The sequence below is a fragment of the Prionailurus bengalensis genome, chromosome C2 (genome assembly GCF_016509475.1).
Source record: "Prionailurus bengalensis isolate Pbe53 chromosome C2, Fcat_Pben_1.1_paternal_pri, whole genome shotgun sequence".
Lineage (NCBI taxonomy): Eukaryota > Metazoa > Chordata > Mammalia > Carnivora > Felidae > Prionailurus > Prionailurus bengalensis.
The window spans coordinates 110,313,180-110,336,474 of NC_057350.1; the positions used below are offsets into that span (position 1 = coordinate 110,313,180).

Genomic DNA, 23,295 nt, shown 5'->3' on the forward strand with positions numbered 1-23,295 from the left:
GTAATGAAATGAACCAAACTAGCTAAAAGGACAGGGAAAGAGAACATGAAAGCCTCAAGAGATGAGTTCCTATCAGGGACGCAACAGTCCCCTCCCAGAACTCTTATGTGAGTTAGGATTTTAGAAGCAGGTCTGTCTGAGGTGGGGAAGTCTCTCATTTATATTCAGAAATGCACTTTCCAAAGCCAGACAGCTAGCACAATAGGCTTAGTGAGTAATGGGCTCACAATTTCAATTTATTATCAAAATATTTCCATCAGACAACAAACCTGAAAAGATAAAGAGATGCAGAGCTATATAGATGCCCTTTTATCGGAGCCACCTCAGGGACAGATTTTATTCTGAAAATCCTGATTGTAAACCACAGGTCTTATGTATCTTTAGACAACTGTCTAATGGCCATTTTTCACCTAGTTTGTGCTTAAAGTTTTTTATCAATATGATTTATAAGTGTAAAAATCTCAAATCTTCATCTGTACATCACTTTACAGATCTTGGTTCGGAACTATCTGTCTGAAACTTCGATATTCAGTGATTACCTATAATAATAATTACTTAGTCATAAATGTAATAATTAAATATAAAAATTATTATTTATACATTACTACAAATCTCTTAAAAAGATCAAGTTTTGAGAGGGAGAGAGAACAAGAAATTGCTTAGAAAATTGCAGGGAGCCTTGAGAATTTCAACATCAGTGAAAGCAGGTATAATGAAAAATAGTTTCAGACATTCATTTTCGCCCTAAGAGTAGCTTAAAATACAATGATTTCAGGATGAATAACTGATGATTGGCAAAACTGGTTTAAAATTACATTAAGTCCCACGGCCCCAACATGTATAAGAATTCTTTGGAAGATTTTTGCAGGAGCATAAATGTTACAAATAAAAATAAAAATAAGTAATTAGGCAATGTGTGTTTTAACTCTCATGCCACTGCTGTGCTTTTGGAGCCAACTGTATTCTCCAATCTCTTCTTTCTCCCTTTGATTAGAAATCCCAGTCTACATCAAGTGGTTAACACTGTTTTCAAGAGGTGACATCAAACTGGCAGATCGTATGAGAAACAGAAATGAATGGTAATATCTTTAGACATAAAGCGTTATTTACACAGTGAGAAGTGATTGATTTGATAGACACCAGACCCCACCCCTCCTCTCCATACCTTTTCCAGAATAACCTAACTTCATTTCTAAATGATGCTCTTTCATCTCTGTTAACTACCCCCATGTAATTACAGTGACTTCGGTGGCCCATTTTCTCTTGGACAGAGTTTCCCATTTTCATGGTGTTGGCAAGGCTAACCAAAGGCTACGTCGCTTTTTCTGAAGATCACCAAACTCGGCATTTCTTTTCTGGATTCATGTATGAGTTCTTGCGGCAATGATAGGCCTCTGAAAACTCAGGGGAGTTCTGCAAAGTCCCAATAATTCTGTGAAACAAAACAAAGTCACCATCAGCATTTGATACTTATGTCCATACCATATAGGAGAAGCTCTACAGAATTTCTATAGGTGTAGGCCTATTGAGGGAATTTGAAATTTACAGTTTAAGAGAATAATAATTATCATAAAAAAGAAACAGGTAGAATAAATTTGTTATTTGTTAATAGAATTTTTAAGTGAGCAGGTAACAAAGCACAGGAATTAAGAGCACAGATTTGAAGATGGCATGGCTTGAATCCTGGTTATAAGTTGAATCTATTTCGCTTCTCTGTGCTTCACTTTCCTTTTCTATAAACGCATATAATAATAGTACCTGCATCTTAAGGTTGTCAGTAAAGTAAGTTAGATATACACGCTGTAAAATAAATGAATAATACATATTTGGAATTGCAGTTATTATAATAAGAGTTTGGCCAAAAATAAAATCATGAGTGTTCATTATCTTTTGGAAGGGCTCACACAATAACAAGTATAACAGACTAAATAGATATTTGTTGATTTAATAAGGAAGAGAATTATTTTCTTTCTTTCCAAAAGAACTCCATAGATATCAGAAACTGGATTCAGCCTGAGTAACTGGAAAAGGCTGGCAGAAAGTCAATTTCTTCTTATCTCTGACCCCAATGGGCAAAAACAACACTGTCCAACCCACTTTCGGCACCAAGCAACATTTAAGGAGACAGATAGGTCAGTACAGTGATGCAGAGGTGATGTTTTCATGTCAACCCCAAACCAGCTCCTTCCCTTCTCTTCCCACTGGGACCACCCCACCACACCCACCTTGGCTTGGGAGGAAGGGCAGGGAAGCAAACAGACTAGGGTGATGGGAAGATCTCAAGCAAGTGACAGGAGAGTATGTTCTAATTACTGAGATTTCCTTAAGTGGCAGATGTGCTAAGTTAAATCTTTGCACTCTTATCTCCTCTAACCCATTCTCTAAATCAAGTCCCCTAATTCCCTTATTTAAAATCTTCCAGGGGCTTGGATGAAAGTCAACTTCCTTGCTGTGGCTTCCAGTGTTTTGAGGGCTCCAGCCGACCTTCCCGGCTTCCTCATAGTACGTTCGTTCTTCATCCCATTTCTCTCAAACTACACCGACCTACTTTCCATTCATCAAACCAGCCAATTTCTTTCCCTCTTCAGGGCTTTCTGCTCCCACTGACCATAGTCCCTGGAAAGTTTACTCCCCAGTGACTACATGACTCACTCCTTCTCAGCCTTCATGCCTCCACTTAAACACCCCTCCTCAGAGGCTTTCTTCAAATAATGTCCAGATTAGTTCCTTCCACCTGCAGCAGCCCTCTTGGTTCACAGTGATTTGTTCTCCTTCTTTACTTCCTGACATAACCCTACCTTGTAATGTGAGGGCAAAATACTGTGTATCTCTTGCTCCCTGCTGCCCTCCCCCCAAGCCTAGCACAGTGCTTTGTATATTGTAGGACTCAGGACATACATACCAAATAAATGAGTCTGTTGGCTGGTCACGGTGATTATATGTATACGAGGAATAGGGCATTATAAAGAAAATGTCCTGCTTGGCATTTTTGTTGTTTATTTGCTACAACCAACTAGAGAGAAAGCAAGCATTTGCTTTCCTTATTCCCATTCCAGGAAAGATAACTGAATTTCTGAAAATCTGACTCCCTAATGTGCCAACTATTACCACATCAACTATCTCTCATCCCCAACATCGCAACTCCTCTATCCCTTCAGGGAGAATGTAAACCTTTTTGGTTATGTGTGTATTTTTAGTACTCCTAGAAAAGTCCTAAAGATTAATAGGAATCTTCCTGGTATTGGGGGGAGGGTGGGTGGTGATTGAAACGGGGTGGGGGCCAGAGCTGGGGCATTTACGTCTATTAGTCCATTTGATACGGAAAAGACTGGCTTCCCAGTGCTGAGGAGGGGCCCAGTAATGTGCCCTCTCCTTTGTGTGAATGGCACAGACATGCCTCCCACTATGAGCAGGGTCCTGAGAGAACCTCTGATAGGATGGGGTGTAATGGGCCCTTGCCCATGACCACCTGAAGGAAATGGAGCCACCTGACTTCAGAGGGAGCCCTTGAACTGCAGGGATATCAGCAGTGACCACAGCAGGCTGGAGATGGAGGCTAATTCCCTAATTTCTAGGTCTTCGGGTTCCTGAACAATCTTAAAAATGAGTACACTGAAAACTACTGAAATTAAACTTCTTACTTCCTAGCTTAGGGTGGGAGCTTGCGATTGAGTTAATTTGCTATTATAGTAATAATAATAATAATAATAATAATAAATGTGTCACTTCTTACATCGAAAAGTTTAAGAACAAATTCACTTGATACTTGGTCAAAAGTGATTATATGCAGGAATAAAAAGATTTTATTTTATTTTTAGTAATCTCTATTCCCAACGTGGGGCTCGAACTCATGACCCCATGATCAACAGTCACATGTTCTACCAACTGAGCCAGCCAGGCGCTCCAAAGAATAAAAGGATTTTAGACATCAGGAATTTGTATTGGTCTTTAGTCTTTAAGTTTCTGGGCTCATGGACTCTGAGACAGAAAGATGCTTTGATTCATTTAATTCAATCCCCTTTCCACTTTAGGAAGCCCTATATGCTGGCTGAATGACAGTCATCATGGTGGCCCGATTGTTCCTCAAACTGGGGAGGAAGCTCCCTGATGGGCAAGGAAATCATCTGAGAGTCACTGAATGGAAGAGCTGCTCTTTTTTGTTTTCATTTTAGTAAACTTTTTTAATAAAAGGATTATGTCTTAGATATAATCATATGGGGACAAGTACTTCAGTAAAATGTCCAAACCCATGACTTAATTCTACATTTGTCATAAAAATATTAAGGAAATGAAACACATACACACACACACACACACACACCCCTCAAAAAAGGGAAGTCTTCACAAAGCACCAATGGGAGTTAGCAATGTGGCAACACTCAATCTCAGGCACACTTAGCTCTTCATTTCAATTCCAGCTCTTCTCTTTCCATCCAAAGGCTTCACTTAGACAATTTGATTCTGAATAATTAGGTCAACAACGTACCAGGCCTTCACTTACCTTCCTAGCACTCTAATTAATGTCTTATTGTTTACATTAAATCTTTGGATGGAGGACATAAATAATCTATTTCAAAAAAAATGGATACATTATTAATCAAACGAATCCCTTCTCTTAAGAGTGGGGTCATATTTCATTAATATTACATAAAATACTTACCTGAATTTAGTGCTACATGAAAACTGTGTGGCATATGTGTTTATAATAACAAAGATAAATGGCTTTTATTATTTCTTAAAGTGATTTACTTGAAAGTTTTATTTTATTATATAAAATATTTTATTGTACTATTGTTGTTTATTGCCTTGGCAAATAATCACTTCTTTTAAAAACATTTAAGATATAGAGAGTTGAACATCAGGTGACCAAGAAGACTACCTCTGCCTGCACTTAACTGGATTTTTGAATTACTGAATGAGCTTTTTGCAATTAATTGGTCTTCTGACAACCCTTTGTTCCTTGTTTTAAAGGAATGACTTGGTTACCAGGTTAACCTGCTTCATTCATAAGTAAACTATCCAATCTTTATCATTAACTGTTGTTGATGATTTTGTTAAAGTAAGGTCACCTTGATCAGCTTATGCTCCACTATGGATTGACAAAGAAATAAATGCCAGAATAGATTCCCAGATCCAGTCTGAAGATTAACAAGTGCTAACAGGAATTCTACAGGGTTCACCAAAATCCAAACTAACACTTACAAAATATCAAAACCAATGCTAATATTTAAGGTAAATGGAGGAAACATTAGTATTTCAAAGACGATTTGGCATATACATACTATATCATAGAATAATATGGAATAAAATCACCATATTACTTGGAAATGTCTACATAAAACACTAGAAAGACTATCTTACAAAAAGTGCTAGAAATTAATCTGTGGGGAAAATTTCTTGCTTTATTAGTAGTGTTAGTTCTATAAAGTGCCCTTATATTCTGACTGGAAGACAATTATCCACCAATTTAAGCATCTATTTTAAAAATTTTTCTTAAGTGTTTGTTTTTCAGAGAGAGAGAAAGAGCATGAGCAGGGGAGTGGCAGGAAGAGAGGGAGACACAGAATCTGAAGCAGGTTCAAGGCTCTGAGCTGTCAGCACAGAGCCCGATGCAGGGCTCAAACTCATAGACTGCAAGATCATGACCTGAGCCAAAGTCAGATGCTTAACTGAGCCACCAAGGGGACCCTAGCAACTTAAGCATCTAAATTAGCACTTTTACTATTTAAGTAGCATATACATTGGTATCACTTTGTCCCTTTGGACTTCCTTTAAAAAAAGTATCAGACCCTTTTATATTGTTTAGAAGTATTACATCTGAATAACTTAGAAACATATGTGTAGTTTATATGGTAAATATTAGCATAACAACCATTCCGAGTGACTGCAGATGGCTAAGAAAAACTGAATTTCCAAATAAGTCATTTAAATTTTGAGTTCAATTTCTAGAACCTCATGGGGAAATGTTTTTGTTTTAAATACTAAAGTTTTTAGAAGTTTATGTAAAATACATAAGACTTTGGTTAGGAAGAATAAGACAATTACAGCTCAGACCTAACAAATTGTTTTATAGATTCAGCTTTATATCAACTATATTTTGTCTTTTGTTGTTAATACTGTGAATATTTAAACGTAAGCTTACAAAATCTCCCTCTATTTCAGAAATGTTTCTACACAGCCCACTATGCACAATTTTTCACTAGCAATTCAATTTCTATTAGTTTTTAAGGCTCTTTAAAAAATATGTTTTACTTTGTAGAGCCAGGAAGCAGCTTGTTTCCAAAACTAAATGTAACCTCAACCTTTTGCCAAGGAAATCCCTTTACCTCCAGAGAAAATAATAATTTCCTTGACAAAGGGTTGGCATTCCATTTACCCTTTTAAAAAAAACAACACATACTTTTCTTGCTATAAATGAAAAATAGTCAAGGAGGCATCTTTTGCACCAGGATAGAGAAAATGAAAGTTACAAATAATTTTACATATTTTATAATAAAATAATATGTACTTTTATAGAGAGCAAATTTTACATATTTATAATAAAATCCTTTCAGTTTAAAATTGAAGGTAGAACAGTTACATATTTACCTACATATCATTTAACCGATGATCAGTTACTGACATTCTGAACTATACAGACATAAGAAATGAGCAACAAAGAGCCCTTGACTTTAGTTAATAAAAACTGTTTCAAATTACTCATGGAAATTCTTATTCTGTTTATACCTTTCGTGTCTAAAAATAATTCTAGTACTAATTTTCACACACATATATGTAACAGACACTTCTATATTAACATTAATCTTCAATGACTCTTAATGAGAATTTAATCCTCATTTTGTATATTAAGAAATTGATTAAGTAACAGCTTGCAAATGGCAGAATCATGGGTGGAACTCAAGTGTTTCTTACTTCAAAGCTTGCATTCATTTTTTTTTTTTTTTTTTTTACCATACAAGTTTAAAGATATGCTTTCTGACCTAATCAGAATAAAGGAATGAAATGGCAAAAGGCAGGCAATGTAGTAACAGAAAAGAGAACTAGGAAAGAAACAAACAGAAAAACCTAATAAAAAGCCAAAATTAAAAGTCAAAAAAAGCACTACTGTATCCCCATCAGTGGCTCCGTATTGTAGGAATAAGTCGCTCCCCACACTAGCTTTTGAGGATTTCAGGAGACTAATAAGCACTAAAATGCCAACTAGTAGTCATAACAATAGTCTGTGTCATTTAAAAACAAAGGCTAGGTTTTGTTGAGGATACTGTGTTAATAAGGCAACAGGGTAGAAAATATTTTAAACAGAGAAATTTTCATCCAGTGGTTAAGATGAAAACATTAACACTCAAGGGACAAATTGTAGCTATCAAAAGCTTTCAATTTGCAAGCCTCATTCTCTGAGGATGCCAGGTGTATCACGTACTACAATAATATTACTTAAATTCAGTTAGGTTTCTACGGACATATGCTTTAGTTCATCGGGATATGGAGGGAAGAACTTTGACCAATTAGATTGTTATCATGGTTAATGTGAGCGTATAAATTGCATTCGTTGCCTTCAGAATTAGATTCCCATACCTTCATTTCTGAAGACTTCAGTAAGGAAAAAGCAAATTCTAGAAACGACACCGTTACTTGGGTAAACCATGATGGGAATTGACCTAGTGACTTTTGCTGCTCATTACCTAAAAAAGAAGTTACTTTGAATATTCTACCAAGACTGAATTTACCTTGGATTATAAACATATTGGGCATACAATAAACAGTTGCTGAAAGAATGAATTTTGGAAGAACTGTTAAGGCAAATACTAAATGATGGTGATTACAATGATGATACTAGAACAAGCTGAGTAAATTCTTTAATTTGTAAATGTGCTATTTTATTGTTTCATAATTGAATGTGGTTTTTCCCCAGGAGTGAATGATCCGGGCAGTATACTTATGGCTATTTTAGGAAGGGCTTTTAAAACTCAGCCCCTTAATTCTCTCTTGTTCTCAAACTGTTTTCTAACCACTCTACAAAATTTTTAATTTGTTTTTCAGAGTTCCTGCTTGAGAAGTGTTGTTGATCATTTAGCAGTGATGAAGTGGTATAGTATGTTGGAAGGGGAAGCATTAATAATTTAGTCCTAACTGGATACACAGGGATCCAGGATTTAACACTGAAACACTGGTTCGAGTGATTCTCTTTCACTGTTTTGATTTCTCTGAGATTTTCTGGTCTCGGAAGGACTTTAGATTTCTTCTAACTCAACCCTCCACTCTACAGCGCATTTTTCTCCAGCATCCTTAATGACCTGTTCTCTGACTTCCCCTTCAAGGTATCCTCTCCTGGAGCTCTGGGGCTAACTTTATGTTGGACAGCCACTGATTACCTCTAATTAAGCCTCTAATTCTAATCAACCTCTAATTAAAGAACATTTCTCTTTATGTTGAATGCAAATTTTTCTTTGGAATAGGTACTCATTGGTGCTAGGCTTAAACTTTTCATAGCCTCTTAAAAATGTCTATGCTAGCTTTAAATAGAGCTACTATTCTCAGGCAGCATCTTTGTTGGAATCCATCAAGCACTGAGCATTGGTCACGTATATTCTGAGGATAACAGCAGTCAAGGCTATGCTCATGTAAACATGACATTTATCCTGTTTTGTTCTGGTGATCATTTGTTCTATGACCCTCAAAAGAAAAAAACAACAACTGTATTTCAAAATTTTATAGTCACAGGAAAAAAAAAAACAATTTCCAAATTTAGAAGTAATGGAGTCAATATTAGAGCACCTGACTGCTGTTCAAACCCATGTACCTGAAATTCCCTGGGCTGTGAACATCTGTTTTAATGGAGTTGACAGCATACTCTGGCCTGTAGGTCCCACACCACACCTAGGGATAGGGATAGAAAAAGGAAAGTAGTGTGCTTAGGTTCAAAGATTATTTGTTTGAGAAAGCCAAATTCCTATTGCAAAAATTAAATTGGAATTCTGCATTCCCCAACCATTTACTCTTCAAATAATTGTTCAGTGATAGGCAACCAGAAACATAATTATCCTTAATATGATATGATAGTCTGTTATAAACAATGAAAGTCAGTCAAGTCAAATGCTCTGCCATAACTGATTAAAACAAGAGAACTCAGCATGCAGTATCTAACTTACTATGAAATTATAACTCAACATGATTTTCATATCTATCAATCAAAAAAAGATACACTACCTGGGCAAAGTTCAAGAAGAATAGTTGTTTGTGATTTAGGTCAAGTCCAGGAAGTAGTTTTTCTTCACCATTCTTTTTAACATAATTTTGATAGGCCTAGGCAGTTAATGAAATAGAAACATGATGTTTATAATTTTGAAATTTATGTATAAATCTATGCAAAAGACCATGTAACCAAATAACCAAGTAATTAACTTTTTATATCAGGATCGCCATAATAATATATTTACATATGGAAACTTAACAACTATTTCATGGATTAGAAAGAAAACCAGAATTTATTTACAAATGGTCTGAAAATAACAATGATCAATAAATGTCAGTTGAATGAATGGATGACTTAAATAAATGATGAAAAACTTATCTAAATATTGTTCTATAGAGAGATGGATAAGTCTGGTTGTTGGAAGAATGGATTGCCAAGGGAGTTTGTGATGGTTATATTTAGCACAGTTATTACTCTTAGCAAAAAGACTTTCATCAGACTTCGTTTGAATGATTCAGGACCAAAGTCAAGGCATTCCTTAAGATCTCTTAAAAATTAGTATCCTGTGATTCTAAGCATAAAGATGAGCAGTTATTGTGGCCCCCTGGAAGACAAGGCAAAATAGACTGAACCTCAGTTGCATTAGGAAGAAGGAATTTAGGTTACTTGAATGTCAGAAAGTGTTCTTAATTCTTAAGGCTTTATGAACTCTATTAAAAAAATGCAGTTTTTCTCTACTATATATACTTAAGAGATTTACAACAAACTTTCTGAGATGTGTTACTTCCAATTTAATACAAAGGAAAGCGATCACTCAGATAGGCAGAAGATATATTTCATTTCTTCCTCCTTGCCATTGACATAGATTTACTGAGTATCTCCTTTGTAAAGATGTTAGGAGCATGGGGAAGACTTGATCCTGCTCCCTCCTAGGAAGCTCACAATATAGCAAGGGGACAAGGTATTAGATTCTATGATTTCACATATAATAAAATATTTGCATACTTGTAATTTGCTTAATTATAATAATTCTGTACTTGTTTTAGGTGAGGATCTTCATGGAAGTACCATCAACCCAGATTTTGACTAGAGTTTTACAGGAATGATTTTTAATCTGTCTGAATATTAGAATAACTGTGGGGGTTTGGGAGTATTAAGAGTGCCAATTCCGTCCACTTCCAGGCAAAATGAAGTGACAAGAACTGGATTTACCTTCCTGCTGAAACAACCAAATGGTGGACAAAATATATGGAACAATGGTGCACATTACACTGGACATCAGGCAAAAAGGAGAGTGACCTCTCTGAGATGGTGAACATATAGGATAAGCCCTATAGTTGCCCCAGTGTATTGCCTTAAGCATTTGCAGTTTACAACATAGAGAAGGGAAACTCAATCAGAGCTTAAGGGACTGCTTGAGTTGACAAGGAGCTGAGAGTTCAAGGACACCAAGGACAGAGTCCTGAAGAGGAGAAAGCCACACAGAAGAGGATCTCTAGAGATCAAGTATTCAGCTGAGTATGTGAGTATGCATATGAGCAAACTACCAGAAACTAGGGAAGGAACCATGAAAAAGGATTAGAGATAAAAATGCCTAGTATTCACACAGGACAAAAATGGAAGACCTTGAGTTTCACAGAGTAGGGTCTTGCCTCAGCAGTGGAGAATAATTGTCCCTGGACTGAACACTACCCTAGTCCCACCAAACAAGTTGTAAAAGCAAGATCCAAAAGGATCAAACCATTTCTAAGCAATTTAACTGTGTCCAAGTATAAAGCTCAAGAATATTTGTGCGAAAACAAAATACCTAGTATCCTAAGAGGTAAAACGCACATTGACTGGCATCCAGTCAAAATATTACCAAGCATTCAAAGAAGCAGCAACGTAACACCCCCCACCCACCCCAGATTCTGTTGGGATTCATTCTTTTGGAAACTGTGCAGGCAGCTTAATCTCTCAAGTCTCACACTTTGATCATCCATGGTCACTGCCAAGTCACAGGTTCTACCAGTCATCTTTCCCTCACTGCTTCCCCTTTCCTGGCCCAACCATTAAGGCCCTCCTACTCCCTTCTAACCCATACATTTCTATAGTGGGAAAATAACCCTACATCTTCATCCATTGCATAGGACATTCCATCTGTGTTGGTTTTAGAGAAGCCTGGTTCTGTCCTGAGGCACCTTGACCCTTGTACCTTCTCAAGTAGACACTGCTCATTGTCTCACATGTGAGCTACCTCGGGGTTAGAAGAGGCATTTAAAACTACCCTCTCTCTTTCTCCTTGTTGATTCCAAGACCAGTATCCCTCTACTCTTTTGTGAAAATCCCTACTTTTTCTTGTGCGCATGGCATCGACTAGATCATCCTTCAACCCATCAAATAATGACATCTTTCATGGGAGGTTTGCAGTTACATCTCCAGCACTGAAAATAGTAAGGTCCTCAACAAGTATTTGTTGAATGCAAGAATGAATGGAAGGCTAAACGAGATTCTAAGGGATGCTCCATGGATATACCCCTCTGGATATAATAGTTTGGATGACTACAAGGCCACATGCCACAAGGCCATATCACTTCAGTCCCTCACTGTATCAGTGTAACTGGACTGTGGTTGATGCTGATTATGGTTCCTAACTGCTTCACCTGCTGTGAAACTGGGGGTCCCATTTACTACACTGATCAATGACTGAAATAATCCTTTTTATGAGATACCTTTTCTAAAAAATTATTTCAGAGATTATTTCTTAGAAAAATGTTGCTTCCTCTATGGAACGTGCATGTCTCCTCATTTCTGCTCATATAACATTCCATGTTTCTTCTCCTCAGCTTCTCAGGAGCTTAGACTGGCGTTCAGCTCAATCGTAACTGTACTGCCCAATCCCCTTTTTCCCCATGTATTTTCTACTTTCTATTCATTGCCTACTCCCTACATTATATGCACCTTTTGCTAAAGGCTTTACATCAGTGATTATGATAAATATATACTCCAAACATTAAAATGGGAAACAATATTATTACTCACTCTGTATGCTTGGCCAATGCCTCCATTATCAGCAATATTTTCTCCCAGTGTATTAATTCCATTGAGCTGTTAAAAAACAAAAGATGCTTAAAGATTCTCACCTGTATTTGGATTGTTAAGAAGGCATCAATAATGCACTTAAGATGGACTATATATCTATTCCTCAAAAAATTGAAAATAGAAATACCATATGATTCAATAATTTCACTATTGGGTATTTACCCAGGGAAAACAAAAACACTAACTTGAAAAGATATATTTATTTACTGTAGCATTATCACAGCCAGGGCACAGAAACAACCTAAGTGTCTATGGATAGGCAAACAGGTAAGGAAGAAGTGACACACATACACACGCCCCCCCCCCGCACAGGAATATTACACAGCCATAAAAAAGTATGAGATCATGCCATTTGAGGCAACACGGATGGACCTAGAAGGTATTATGTTGTCAGGCTGAGAAAGACAAATACCATGACTCCACGCATAAATGGAATCTAAAAAGGATGAATTAAAAAACCAGAACTATAAATACAGAGAACAAACTGATAGTTGCCAGAGGGGAAGGGTACAGGGGGATGGACCAAATGGGTGAAGACCAGAGGGATATTCAGGCTTCCAGTTATAGAATGAGGAAGGCACAAGAATAAAAAGCAGAGCATAAGGAATACAGTCAGTGATACTGTAATAACAATGTCAAGAGACAGATGGTAGCTACACTAGTGGTGAAACCACAGTGTATAAAATTGTCAAGTCACTAAGTTATATATCTGAAACTAATGTAACATTACATGTCATCTACATTCACACAAAATAAAACATCATCGTCGTCAACAACAACAACAATAAAAAAGACTGAATATATCTAAAACTTTTCAAGAGAGTGCTGATGACATACATGTTGTCCACCAGCTAGGTCCCAGGAGAAGTTTCCATACTGGTACACCATGCATTGGGATTGGTCTTTAAAATTATTTGCAGACTGTTGAGTCCACCAGTCAACAAGGTCTCCATCCTTATTAAAATTCCTGCCTGTAATATAATGATTTAAGTAAAATGGGAACTCATTACATCAAGAACTACAATAAGGTATCTTTAATCTGAAAGGCAAGGAACAAAATACCACTGTGTGAGAGAACACTACACTGGACAGGTAATGAGAGGAACTGCTCCCTTCCTCATCCTGTGTTGATGAAACCTGGGCTGCCAGGGCCTGCTTTGCTGATGTGCCTTAGTATTAATCCGGGCCTTGTGTCCACTTGGTTCCTGACATCTCAGCCGAGGCCACCAGGTAAACCACTCCTGAAATCGTGCCTTGTTTCTCTTGGAGAGTTTTCATGTTGACCAAGACTGTTTAATTTGATATTTTGAAACTTAAAAAGACCATTATTTTTATTCTGCATCCATTTCATATCTCAGACCCTTCATGAGACACACCGTAGACTCAGTTTCCCTCGACTTCAAGCACTCAGAAAGAAGTGCCTTCCTCCAGGGGCTTTCCCACTAATGCTAAACACATTGATCTTTCCCTTTTTTGAGCTACAGTGGCATTTATTACATGTCATGTTTTAAGACTTCATTTTATCATCCTTTTAAATAGTTACTTATGATGTAGTGAATAAGAAAAGGGCTACAAAGACAAATTACTTGAACTCACATCCTGATTCCACTAATTCCTAGCAATTCTTTCATGTGCCTTTACTTTTTTCCATTAAAAAAACTGAAATGGTATTAGTACCTACCTGTGAAAATTACTGTATAGTTGAATTAATAGACACTTTCATGAAATAAGACCAAACATTTATCATTGACAAATATCAGTGTCTTCTCAATGTAAATATTTGTGTTATTCCGTCAAGAGTGGAAAGCACACATTGCTTACCTCACTACTAGAAATTTCTGATCTTCCTAAGAACAATTTAAAAGGAATACTAAAAGTATGATTATTAGCCAGTGGTACATTGATGAATAAATATGCTCTTGTATTGATCAAGTATAATAACTCTTAATCAGGTTTATCAGCCAAAGGAAAGTGTCCACGGCACTTTACCATTGTCATCGAAGCCATGGGTGATTTCATGTCCTATGACCATGCCGATACCCCCATAGTTCAATGAGTTAGACTGCTGAGCACTGAAGAAGGGGGGCTGCAGGATGCCAGCTGGGAAGACTACAAAGAAAGAAGATGGTTAAAGATTATTGGCATTATTCTGTGATGGCAGGCCTGGGGCTGGCTTTCTGCCTGGTAAGCTATTTTCCAGTATGTCAGTTCCACTTAATTGTATATAAAAATCTTCTGTGATAAAACAAATGTAGGTCTTTTATTATTGATGATAACAGAGAGCTCATCCCAAAGCGGTACTGTAATCTATGATTTATAATCACAATTCACTTTACAAACTCTGCTAAGATTGTTTTTTGCTATAAAGAGTTTAGAGCAAGGGAAAATTATCATCTTCATTCAGAAAGTCTTTTCCCCGCTGCAAATATTTGGGAGAAACAGTTATTTAATAACACAAGTATTTCTTTTAATGTCATCTCTAACATTTTATTCATCTACAATAGCTTGTTAAATAAACAGAACTACTCAATGAAAGGCATCCTCCAATCACATTGCCCAATTTTAACAAGGCACCTGTGGCTGTTTATTTCCTTATTTTTGGTTGTTGTTCTTCCTTTTCTTATTGCCCTCACCTGCTCTAGACCCTCGAATATCAGTCCTTTGAGAGCAGAGATTTGTGGGCCCAGAGATACATTTGTTTATTTGTTGAGTCCATTTGTTTTTTGAGTTCATTATCTTCAGCATCTAAAACTAGAAAGGTGCCTGGAACATAATAGGTGCTTAAGAAATAGGTTGAATAAGTGAATGATCAATGATAAATGAATGAACAAATGAATTTACTAAAGACTTTATTAAATAAATATTTTTTATGTCTACCCTGACATCTGCATTAACTTGCTAGCTTTTTACACTTAGATGTCTCACAAACTTTAAATTTCATGTGTCAAACATCAAACTCACCATTTTCCCTTCTAAACCATCACTCTCTTGACTTTATTTCTGATAATGGCATCTGAAGGGTCTCAATCATCCAACATGAACAATTTTTATTTATCTTACATGCTTTTTTTATTGTTTAAATATTTGTTTATTTGTTTGTTTGTTTTTATAAAGTTTTATATAGTCTACTTAGGAAAAGACAAGGTCATGTACCTTCCTTCCAGAAGCGTTTCTTCTGTTTATCTCCTCCTATCAGTCTTATTGCCACCATCCTACTTCATATTATCATTCCTTGTCTTAAGAATTACTTAATTTCCATGGGGCACCTGGGTGGCTCAGTTGGCTAAGCATCCAACTTTGGCTCAGGTCATGATCTCATGGTTCGTGAGTCTGAGCCCTGCATCGGGCTCTGGGCTGACAGCTTAGAGCCTGTAGCCTGCTTGGATGCTCTCTCTCTCTCTCTCTCTCTCTCTCTCTGTCCCTCCCCTGCTAGTGCTCTGTCTCTCAAAAATAAATAACCATTAAAAATTTTAAAAAATTATTTAATTTCCTATGTGATCTTTCCATTTCCTGTCTCACCCAACTATAATCTATCCTAGATCTAATCCATCCTGCAGCCAGACTAAAATGCACCTCTGTGATGGGGGGTGGGGGAAAGGGGAAAGTGGGTGATGGACATTGAGGAGGGCACTTGCTGGGATGAGCCCTGGGTATTGTATGGAAAGCAATCTGACAATAAATCATATTTTTAAAAAAAACCACGCAACTCTGGTCATTATCACTCCCCTGTGAAAAATCCTTGGGTGGCTTTGATACTTTCTAACTAAATATAGCATCTTTTTCCTAGCCTTTGCCTCCATGGTCCTCTCCTACTTCATCTTCCTCATGCCCACCCCCTTCCTCATAGTACTCATAACTTAGCAATTTCATCTTACATGTTTTAAAATTCTAGTATCTACTGAGTTACATCCTGTAATAATAATAATAATAATAATAATAATAATAATAAAATCTTTGGTAGCAACACCTATTGCATGCAAAACCCTAGGCGACTGCTATGTGGGATTCTAAGAAAAGTCAAGAGAAGGTCCCGACCTTAAGAAATCTAAGATCTAGTTATACAGAGTAGCAAATGTTGTTTCTTTGTCTTTTGGGTGGGGCGAATATGGCACAGCCTTGAATGGATTTCAAGGATAAATATTGGATATTTACAGAGGAGACTTTAAAAATATGCTGGACAATTTAAATGCTCTCCAGACCTTTAAAAAAATCTGGAAAGTTGCCATAACATCCAAAATGACAAAATAATTAGAAAATAAATACTTCTGTCCTTGGAGAATTTTGATGAAAGTTATACCTCACATGTAGCTGCCTGAGTTATCAACAGTGCCAAGAAATTATTTTTAGCTTAAATTATTAAAATTATGTGCAGTACATTATTCACTTAAAGCGAATACTATCTCCCACACTATGTACTTCGATTAAAATCCACCCGTTATATAAAATGCTCTTATGAAATGTGCTATCAAGACTAAACATTAACTGTAAAGATCCTGCTGCTTTAATTGTATCCTGATATGTCATTCTTCAGGCAAGTGATAATATTTTTATGGCTCATATTAAATACTAGTCTTCAAGATCAGCTTTGCAAATTATGATTTCTTGTTTTACACTATCAGCTAAATCTCAGTGATGAGGATTTTCCCCATTAGCCTATCACTATTACCAGTAGACTTCACAACTGTTGATAATAACTGCTTAGTTGTACATTTTTTACATTCATGATTGTCAATTAGTCAATTACATAAGTCACTGGTCCATGAAACAAAAAACTGTGTTTCTCCCTAACTCCCATGCCCTCGCTTCCCTGGTTTATTTTTTTAAGGCTGAGAGCAATTCAATTTTAGAATCTGGTATAAAGCTTGATGACATCAGGTGAAATCAACTTGGGGTGGAAAAAAGTTAAAGATTATTTTTTATGTTAAATGGAATATCAATATGTTTGGAAACATTTGCTCTTAATTTTCAAGCCTGAAAATGAGATTCCTAAGAACAAGTAATGTAACTTTAGAAAATTTATTATTTCAACGTCATCATACATTACCCAGGTTGAATACACTAGATAATCCATGGGAGGTTTCTGGAGCTCTATGGAGCAAATGTGTGGGGAATAAGAACCAGTGAATTAAACACTTTCAGTATGCCTTCCTGTCTGGGAAGCTGATTTTTTTTTTAAATTGATGGAAACTGGCAGGGGTGCATAAGGCAGAATATAGTCTTCCTGTGTGAGTTAGAACAAAAAGTGTTTGGAATTGAATTAAAAAGAAGAAATTATTAATATAACTCCCTAAATGATAATAAAACAAGTTCTTTTTTACCATAACATAAAAAGGCCAATCCCATGAGAAATTATATGTGATCTAATTTAAGGTATTTGTGTGAGGGTAGGAGGGTCATTTATGAGACACATGCTATTCTATAGCTATTCTAATTCTGTAATGCACAATTCCAAAATCAAAAGTTGTATATCTATGTATGTATACAGACACACACACACACACGCGCACACACACACACACACACACACACACACACTTCTATCTAGAAGAAAGACGAAGGTCTGGATCTTCAATTATTTTTAGTTAAGACAATCCCCACGTTGAAGATTTAAATGAATTGTCAAAGAAAAAACATACACATGTCAAAGATTTCTTCTTGCATGACACTTTCCTTTCCTCTGAATTGCTGTTATTGTAACACAAGCATATGAAAAGATGTTAACAATTTTTCAGATACTGAATTTCTATCTGATGAATTTATCTTCAGAATCTTTAAAAGGTCTTTCTTATTAAGAATGCTTATTGTAGCCAATTCTTGATTATTCAGAGGATAACTGACTACTTTGTGAAATGTTAGGCCACTTTTACCTTCTGCCTTTTTCCTTTTGCTGTGTGCTTCTTTGGTTAGAGGGTATTAAACTCAAATTGAGAACATTCTCTGGTCTTCTCTGATCAGGGAATCTCTGAAGTAAACCAATTTTGAGCCAGCTCCAGGGATATGAGGTAATTCAGAGCCTAACAAGATCCTGCCTTGACCTAAACTGTAGATCTGCTCTAGAGAGGGGCTGAAGGGATTATCATACCAGAGTGGTTCTACAAAAGGTCTGTATGGGTCTTCTTGTTGGAATGAATCAGCACCAGGTCTGATAGGATCCAGGGTCCTTCCTCAGCTGGATTAAAATAAAGCTGTATCTTTTAGTCTGCTCAAATACAGACTGAAGTCCAGGCTGCCTCATTTTGCCTTGGAATTCCATAAAAGCTCATTATCCTGTTTAAGTCCAAGTCTATAATGAACAAGATATTATACTGACAGAACTAGTGAATATCAAAAAGAGGTCTTCAAAGTGAAGGCTCTCCAGAGAGAAAGGCACTTTTAAGAAAGGACTGAATGGTTTCTAGGAATACATTGAAAAGAGTAGACTGCATGCATTCTTAGTTGATCATTAAACAGACTCTGGTCTGGGTTTAGGTAATCATTGCACTAGCTAGGAAATGTACTAGACTAGACTTTGAACTAATTGATTTTAACCAACTGCATATGACTTACTTATTATTGATATGTTATAAAAAACAAGTCTTGGGGCACCTGGGTGGCTGTTGGTTAAGCATCCGACTTAATTTTACCTCAGGTCATGATCTCATGGTTGTGAGAATGAGCCCTGCATTGGGCTCTACGCTGAGCATACAGCCTGCTTGGGATTCTCTCTCTCCCTCTCTCTCTGCCCCTCCCCCACTGGCTCCACTTGCTCCTACAGTCTCTCTCTCTCTAAATAAATAAATTAATTTAAAAAAACACACCAAAACCCCCCCGAAACACACACAACTTTTCTTATTATTTTATATAATTAATTTACATGTCATATACCAAAATAAATTCCAGATGGCTAATGATTTACTCCAAAAATAAAGACCATAAACATACCAGAAGAAAATGTAGCTAATTTCTTAATTTAACTTTTCCTTGGTTTAAAAGCAAGGGGGAAAGGTATAATCGAACTTTAAAACAAAATCAGAGTTATAATTTCTTTTAAAGTTTGTTTTTTAACCAACGGTAAAAAATATTGCAGGATTTTCCACTATATCTAATCTAGTTTGTAACAGAATTCAAGAAAAATGAGGTTTAGGGCATGAAATTTTATTTGAGAATAATGCTGAAAATATTTCCCCTCTTGATTCTCGATCACACTTTGAAATGAAGGGCTAGACTAAGTACACCTGGAGACACTGGCTGTACTGTTTGTTTAGTATACCTCTGATAGTAGTCAATCTGTTGGGTGCCTTTCTACATATTTAAAACCCTTGGGAAAAAATAGGTCCATTTATGTAATATTTAAGAAAAAGTTTAAAGATCTCACAGTCTTCCCAGGGGAAAAAATTATATATCTTTGTTCTATTAAGTCATTTAGTTATTCATTATTCCTCTCACTCATGTATTCATTTCTACACATATTCCTATAACATTACTATTCATGAACATATTAGTTTTTTTCTTTTTTGATTAAAAGTAGTTAAGCAAATATAATTTCACATGGTTCAACCTAATATAACTGACTTTTCAACTTTCTGAGACCTTTGGAATCTTCCAGAAAAATGGGTGATAGAGATCAGGACCATCCCCACCAGAGCTAACATACATAATTGCCTGGAGGATGGGATTTCTGCAAAGCTGGTTCATGGAACCTTAAACTTATGCTGATGCTTAGAAAGTCCTAAAGTCAATATAACTTGATGGAGACATGAGAGACATTTAAAAAGCATTCAGAAATAAAATAAAAGTACTTAGATATAAGATAAACCATTTAGCCACAGATGAGAACATTGCAAAAGAAAGAAAACCACTTAATGTAATTTGTACTAACTTAAAATTTGCTATTACAGTGAAAAGAGGTACATGGATGCATTTACTTTTAAGGAGTATATTCAATAAATCAATAACTCAGCTTCTGCTGTGCTTTTATGGGGAGTACTTTAAATTGGTCATGCAATTCACTACAAGTTGGTAACAACAGAGAAATATTAAAGAATTGTTTAGGAATAGACCTTACCTATCTGATTTCTGCCTGAAGAATAAAATGCATTGACTACAGCTGCTCCACTTATCCACCTATGGAAAACATAAGAACTCATTACAAATTATACTATTATCATCTGATTCAATCTACTCAATGCAATAAAAGCATTATTACTATTCCAAGAGGAATCTTAACTTTCTGTTTGAAATATGACCAACAAGTTAAAATTAGTTCACTAGGTAAGACAGCTCATTTGAAAATATTTCTACTTTTTGAGAAATCAGAATATATCCCCGTCTGCAAATCTGTGTGAATTCATATGTACCTATTCATATGTACCTTTTTGGAAATTGCAATGGATTAACATTATATTGAAATATGCTTACCTTTAGGTTCCTGATACTTGGTAACTATACCAACAATTCTGGAGCAATTGGGAGAATATTGAAGTGTAAGTTGTTAAAACTTCATATTCAAATATATTTACATCTTCTAAATGTTCTAGTTTATTTTGAAACTAAGATATCCCCTTCTCAGGTAGTTAGTTTCAGGTAGTCTGCCTCTGATTACTGCCATTTAAAATTACCTTTTTTAAATGAAGCAATCCAGCTAATTGAGCAAAGGCATATTTTGGTATAATGACTGCAAAGTGAAATCCAGGTGGATCTTAAGTGGATTTGTCTGTCTGTCTATGTATACCATGACTTAGTCTCCATGCAGCATTTAGAGATTTCATAAAATACAGTTCCTGACTTCAGTTTAGTTGAAGAGATGAAAAAGCAGCATAAATTACCATAAGACTAAATGAGAAAATGGAAAAAAAAAATAGCTCGCAGACAATAATTTGAGGGCAGTATTAAGCTAAACAACAGGTGACAATGGTCCCATGTCTTTCTGCTCAGATATTATGAAAATTGCATACCAGTAATCATTGTTGGGGGTGTCTGGGTGGCTCATTCAGTTAAGGGTCCAACTCTTGGTTTTGGCTCAGGTCATGATCTTACAGTTTGTGAGATAGAGCTCCACGCTGGGCTCTGCACTGACAGTGCTGAGCCTGCTTGGGGTTCTCTCTCTCTCTCTCTCTCTCTCTCTCTCTCTCTTTCTGTGTGTGTGTGTATGTGCGTTGTGTCTCCTTGCCCCTCCCCTGCTTGTGTACATGCTCTCTCTCTCTCTCTCTCAAAATAAATAAATAAATAAATAAACATTAAAAAAGACCCAATAATCATTGTTAGAATATTACTCAGGCTTAAAAAGGAATGGAACCATGCCATTTGTGGCAACATGGATGAACTTAGAGGGTATTATGCTAAGTGAAAGATGTTAGGCAGAGAAAGACAAATACCACATGATTTCACTTATATGTGGAATCTAAAAAAACAAAACAAATGAACAAACAAAAATCAAAAACAGACCCCATACAGAGAATGAACCGATGATTTCCAGAGGGGAGGGGTGTGGGGGGATGGGCAAAATGGGTGAAGGAGAGTGGGAGGTACAGGCTCCTAGTTATGGAATAAATGTCACAGGAGGAAAGGTACAGCACAGGGAATATAATCAATGGTATATAATAGCATTGTATGGTGACAGATAGTAGCTACACCTGTAGTGAGCATAGCATAATCCAGAGTTGTTGAATCACTATATTGTACCCTTGAAACTCATGTAACATTGTATGTCAACTATACTTCAGTAAAATAAAAAATAAAATTATTGTTCAACATTTTTTGCAACAGGATTAATATTCCAATCTTAATAAGACTTTTATATATATACATTTTATTTATATATATTATATATACTAGTATATATATGTGTGTATACACACACACACACACACACACACACACACAGTCATTGAATAATAGATAATGCTTAATTTCAGATAACCCCTTAAATGTCAGCACACATGCATACACTTAAGACAATCATATATTATTAGCTAACAGTTTCACTGTAGTTATGCCACTTTCAGGGCAATAATTAGTGTGCCAATTATTATCCTACTCATGGAAGGAGTTTACAGTAATTAGTACAATGAGGTTAAATCAGAACTGTTTCCAGACCCTGCTTTGCAAGGTAAGCAGTACAAAGTCAGCTGTCCAAATCAACATTTTAGCTACAATTTCAGTAACTATTGTGGGATGTCAGATGTGAGTTCCTATTTTGATCTCTTAAAAAGAACTGAACGAAAGCCATATATAACAACTGTCTGATAAATTCTAATTAAGTATGAGTTTTATCTCCAATAACACGACTCAGACATTCATAGAAAACATCGGGAAATTAAAAAAAAATCCAGATAACACTTCTCTGAATTTTTCTTTAGAAAGAAAATAAATTTGAAGACAGAGTGTGTGTGTGGGAGGGGATGGTTGAACAATATTTTTGTAGTTTGATGCCATTTTAAATAGATAAAAACATTTTCAAACAGGATGGTGTGACTGATAGATCAGTTTTTCCCAATTTCATCATAGGTGAGTCATCACTATTTAAATTTCTTGCAGGTTGAGGATTACAAGCAAATAATTACATTTATTTTAATTAAACTCCACTTGATTCCCACATGATTCTCACATGACTCACAGCAAAAACATATAAATCCAGGGGTGTTAAGACTAAAATCAAGAGATCAGGAACCATACAGAGCAAGTCGATTTTGTTCGTGTGACCAAAAAGGCATTACGAAAGACAATACTTATGTAAGTAAAAACCATGATCAGGAAAAATGATTTATCAGGATTATGTTTACATATATTCACATAGTTATTCACATAGTTATTCCGACTTAGGTTCAAGTGTGGCTCTGAGTTGTGTGGCAGGAGGGGCAAAATGGACAGCGTGCTCTCGCTACTCCTGAGGAGAAACACCATTCCTTATAGCGACTCTTCAGAAAGGTATTTTTCATGTGGTCTCAACATTTTGATAGCACCTATGGCAGTAGACTTTATGCACAAATAGCTTAAAATTATTCATTTTAATTGTCAGAAAATTGATGTAACATGTTTCCAGG

General features: G+C 36.1%; 1 protein-coding gene across 2 annotated transcripts in view; it reads right to left on the reverse strand.

The window, feature by feature from the left end:
* Positions 1–215: 215 nt before the first annotated feature.
* MME (membrane metalloendopeptidase) overlaps positions 216–23,295 on the reverse strand; it is a 98,927-nt gene continuing 75,847 nt past the window's right edge. For both annotated transcript variants that reach the window (XM_043595076.1, XM_043595077.1), the window contains exons 17-23: positions 20,319–20,377; positions 14,264–14,383; positions 13,112–13,245; positions 12,215–12,280; positions 9,208–9,303; positions 8,801–8,877; positions 216–1,432 (exon numbers count right to left, since the gene is read on the reverse strand). In XM_043595076.1, coding sequence (XP_043451011.1) covers positions 1,333–1,432; positions 8,801–8,877; positions 9,208–9,303; positions 12,215–12,280; positions 13,112–13,245; positions 14,264–14,383; positions 20,319–20,377 — 652 coding nt within the window. In that variant the 3' untranslated portion in view covers positions 216–1,332. The remainder of the gene's footprint in view (positions 1,433–8,800; positions 8,878–9,207; positions 9,304–12,214; positions 12,281–13,111; positions 13,246–14,263; positions 14,384–20,318; positions 20,378–23,295) is intronic.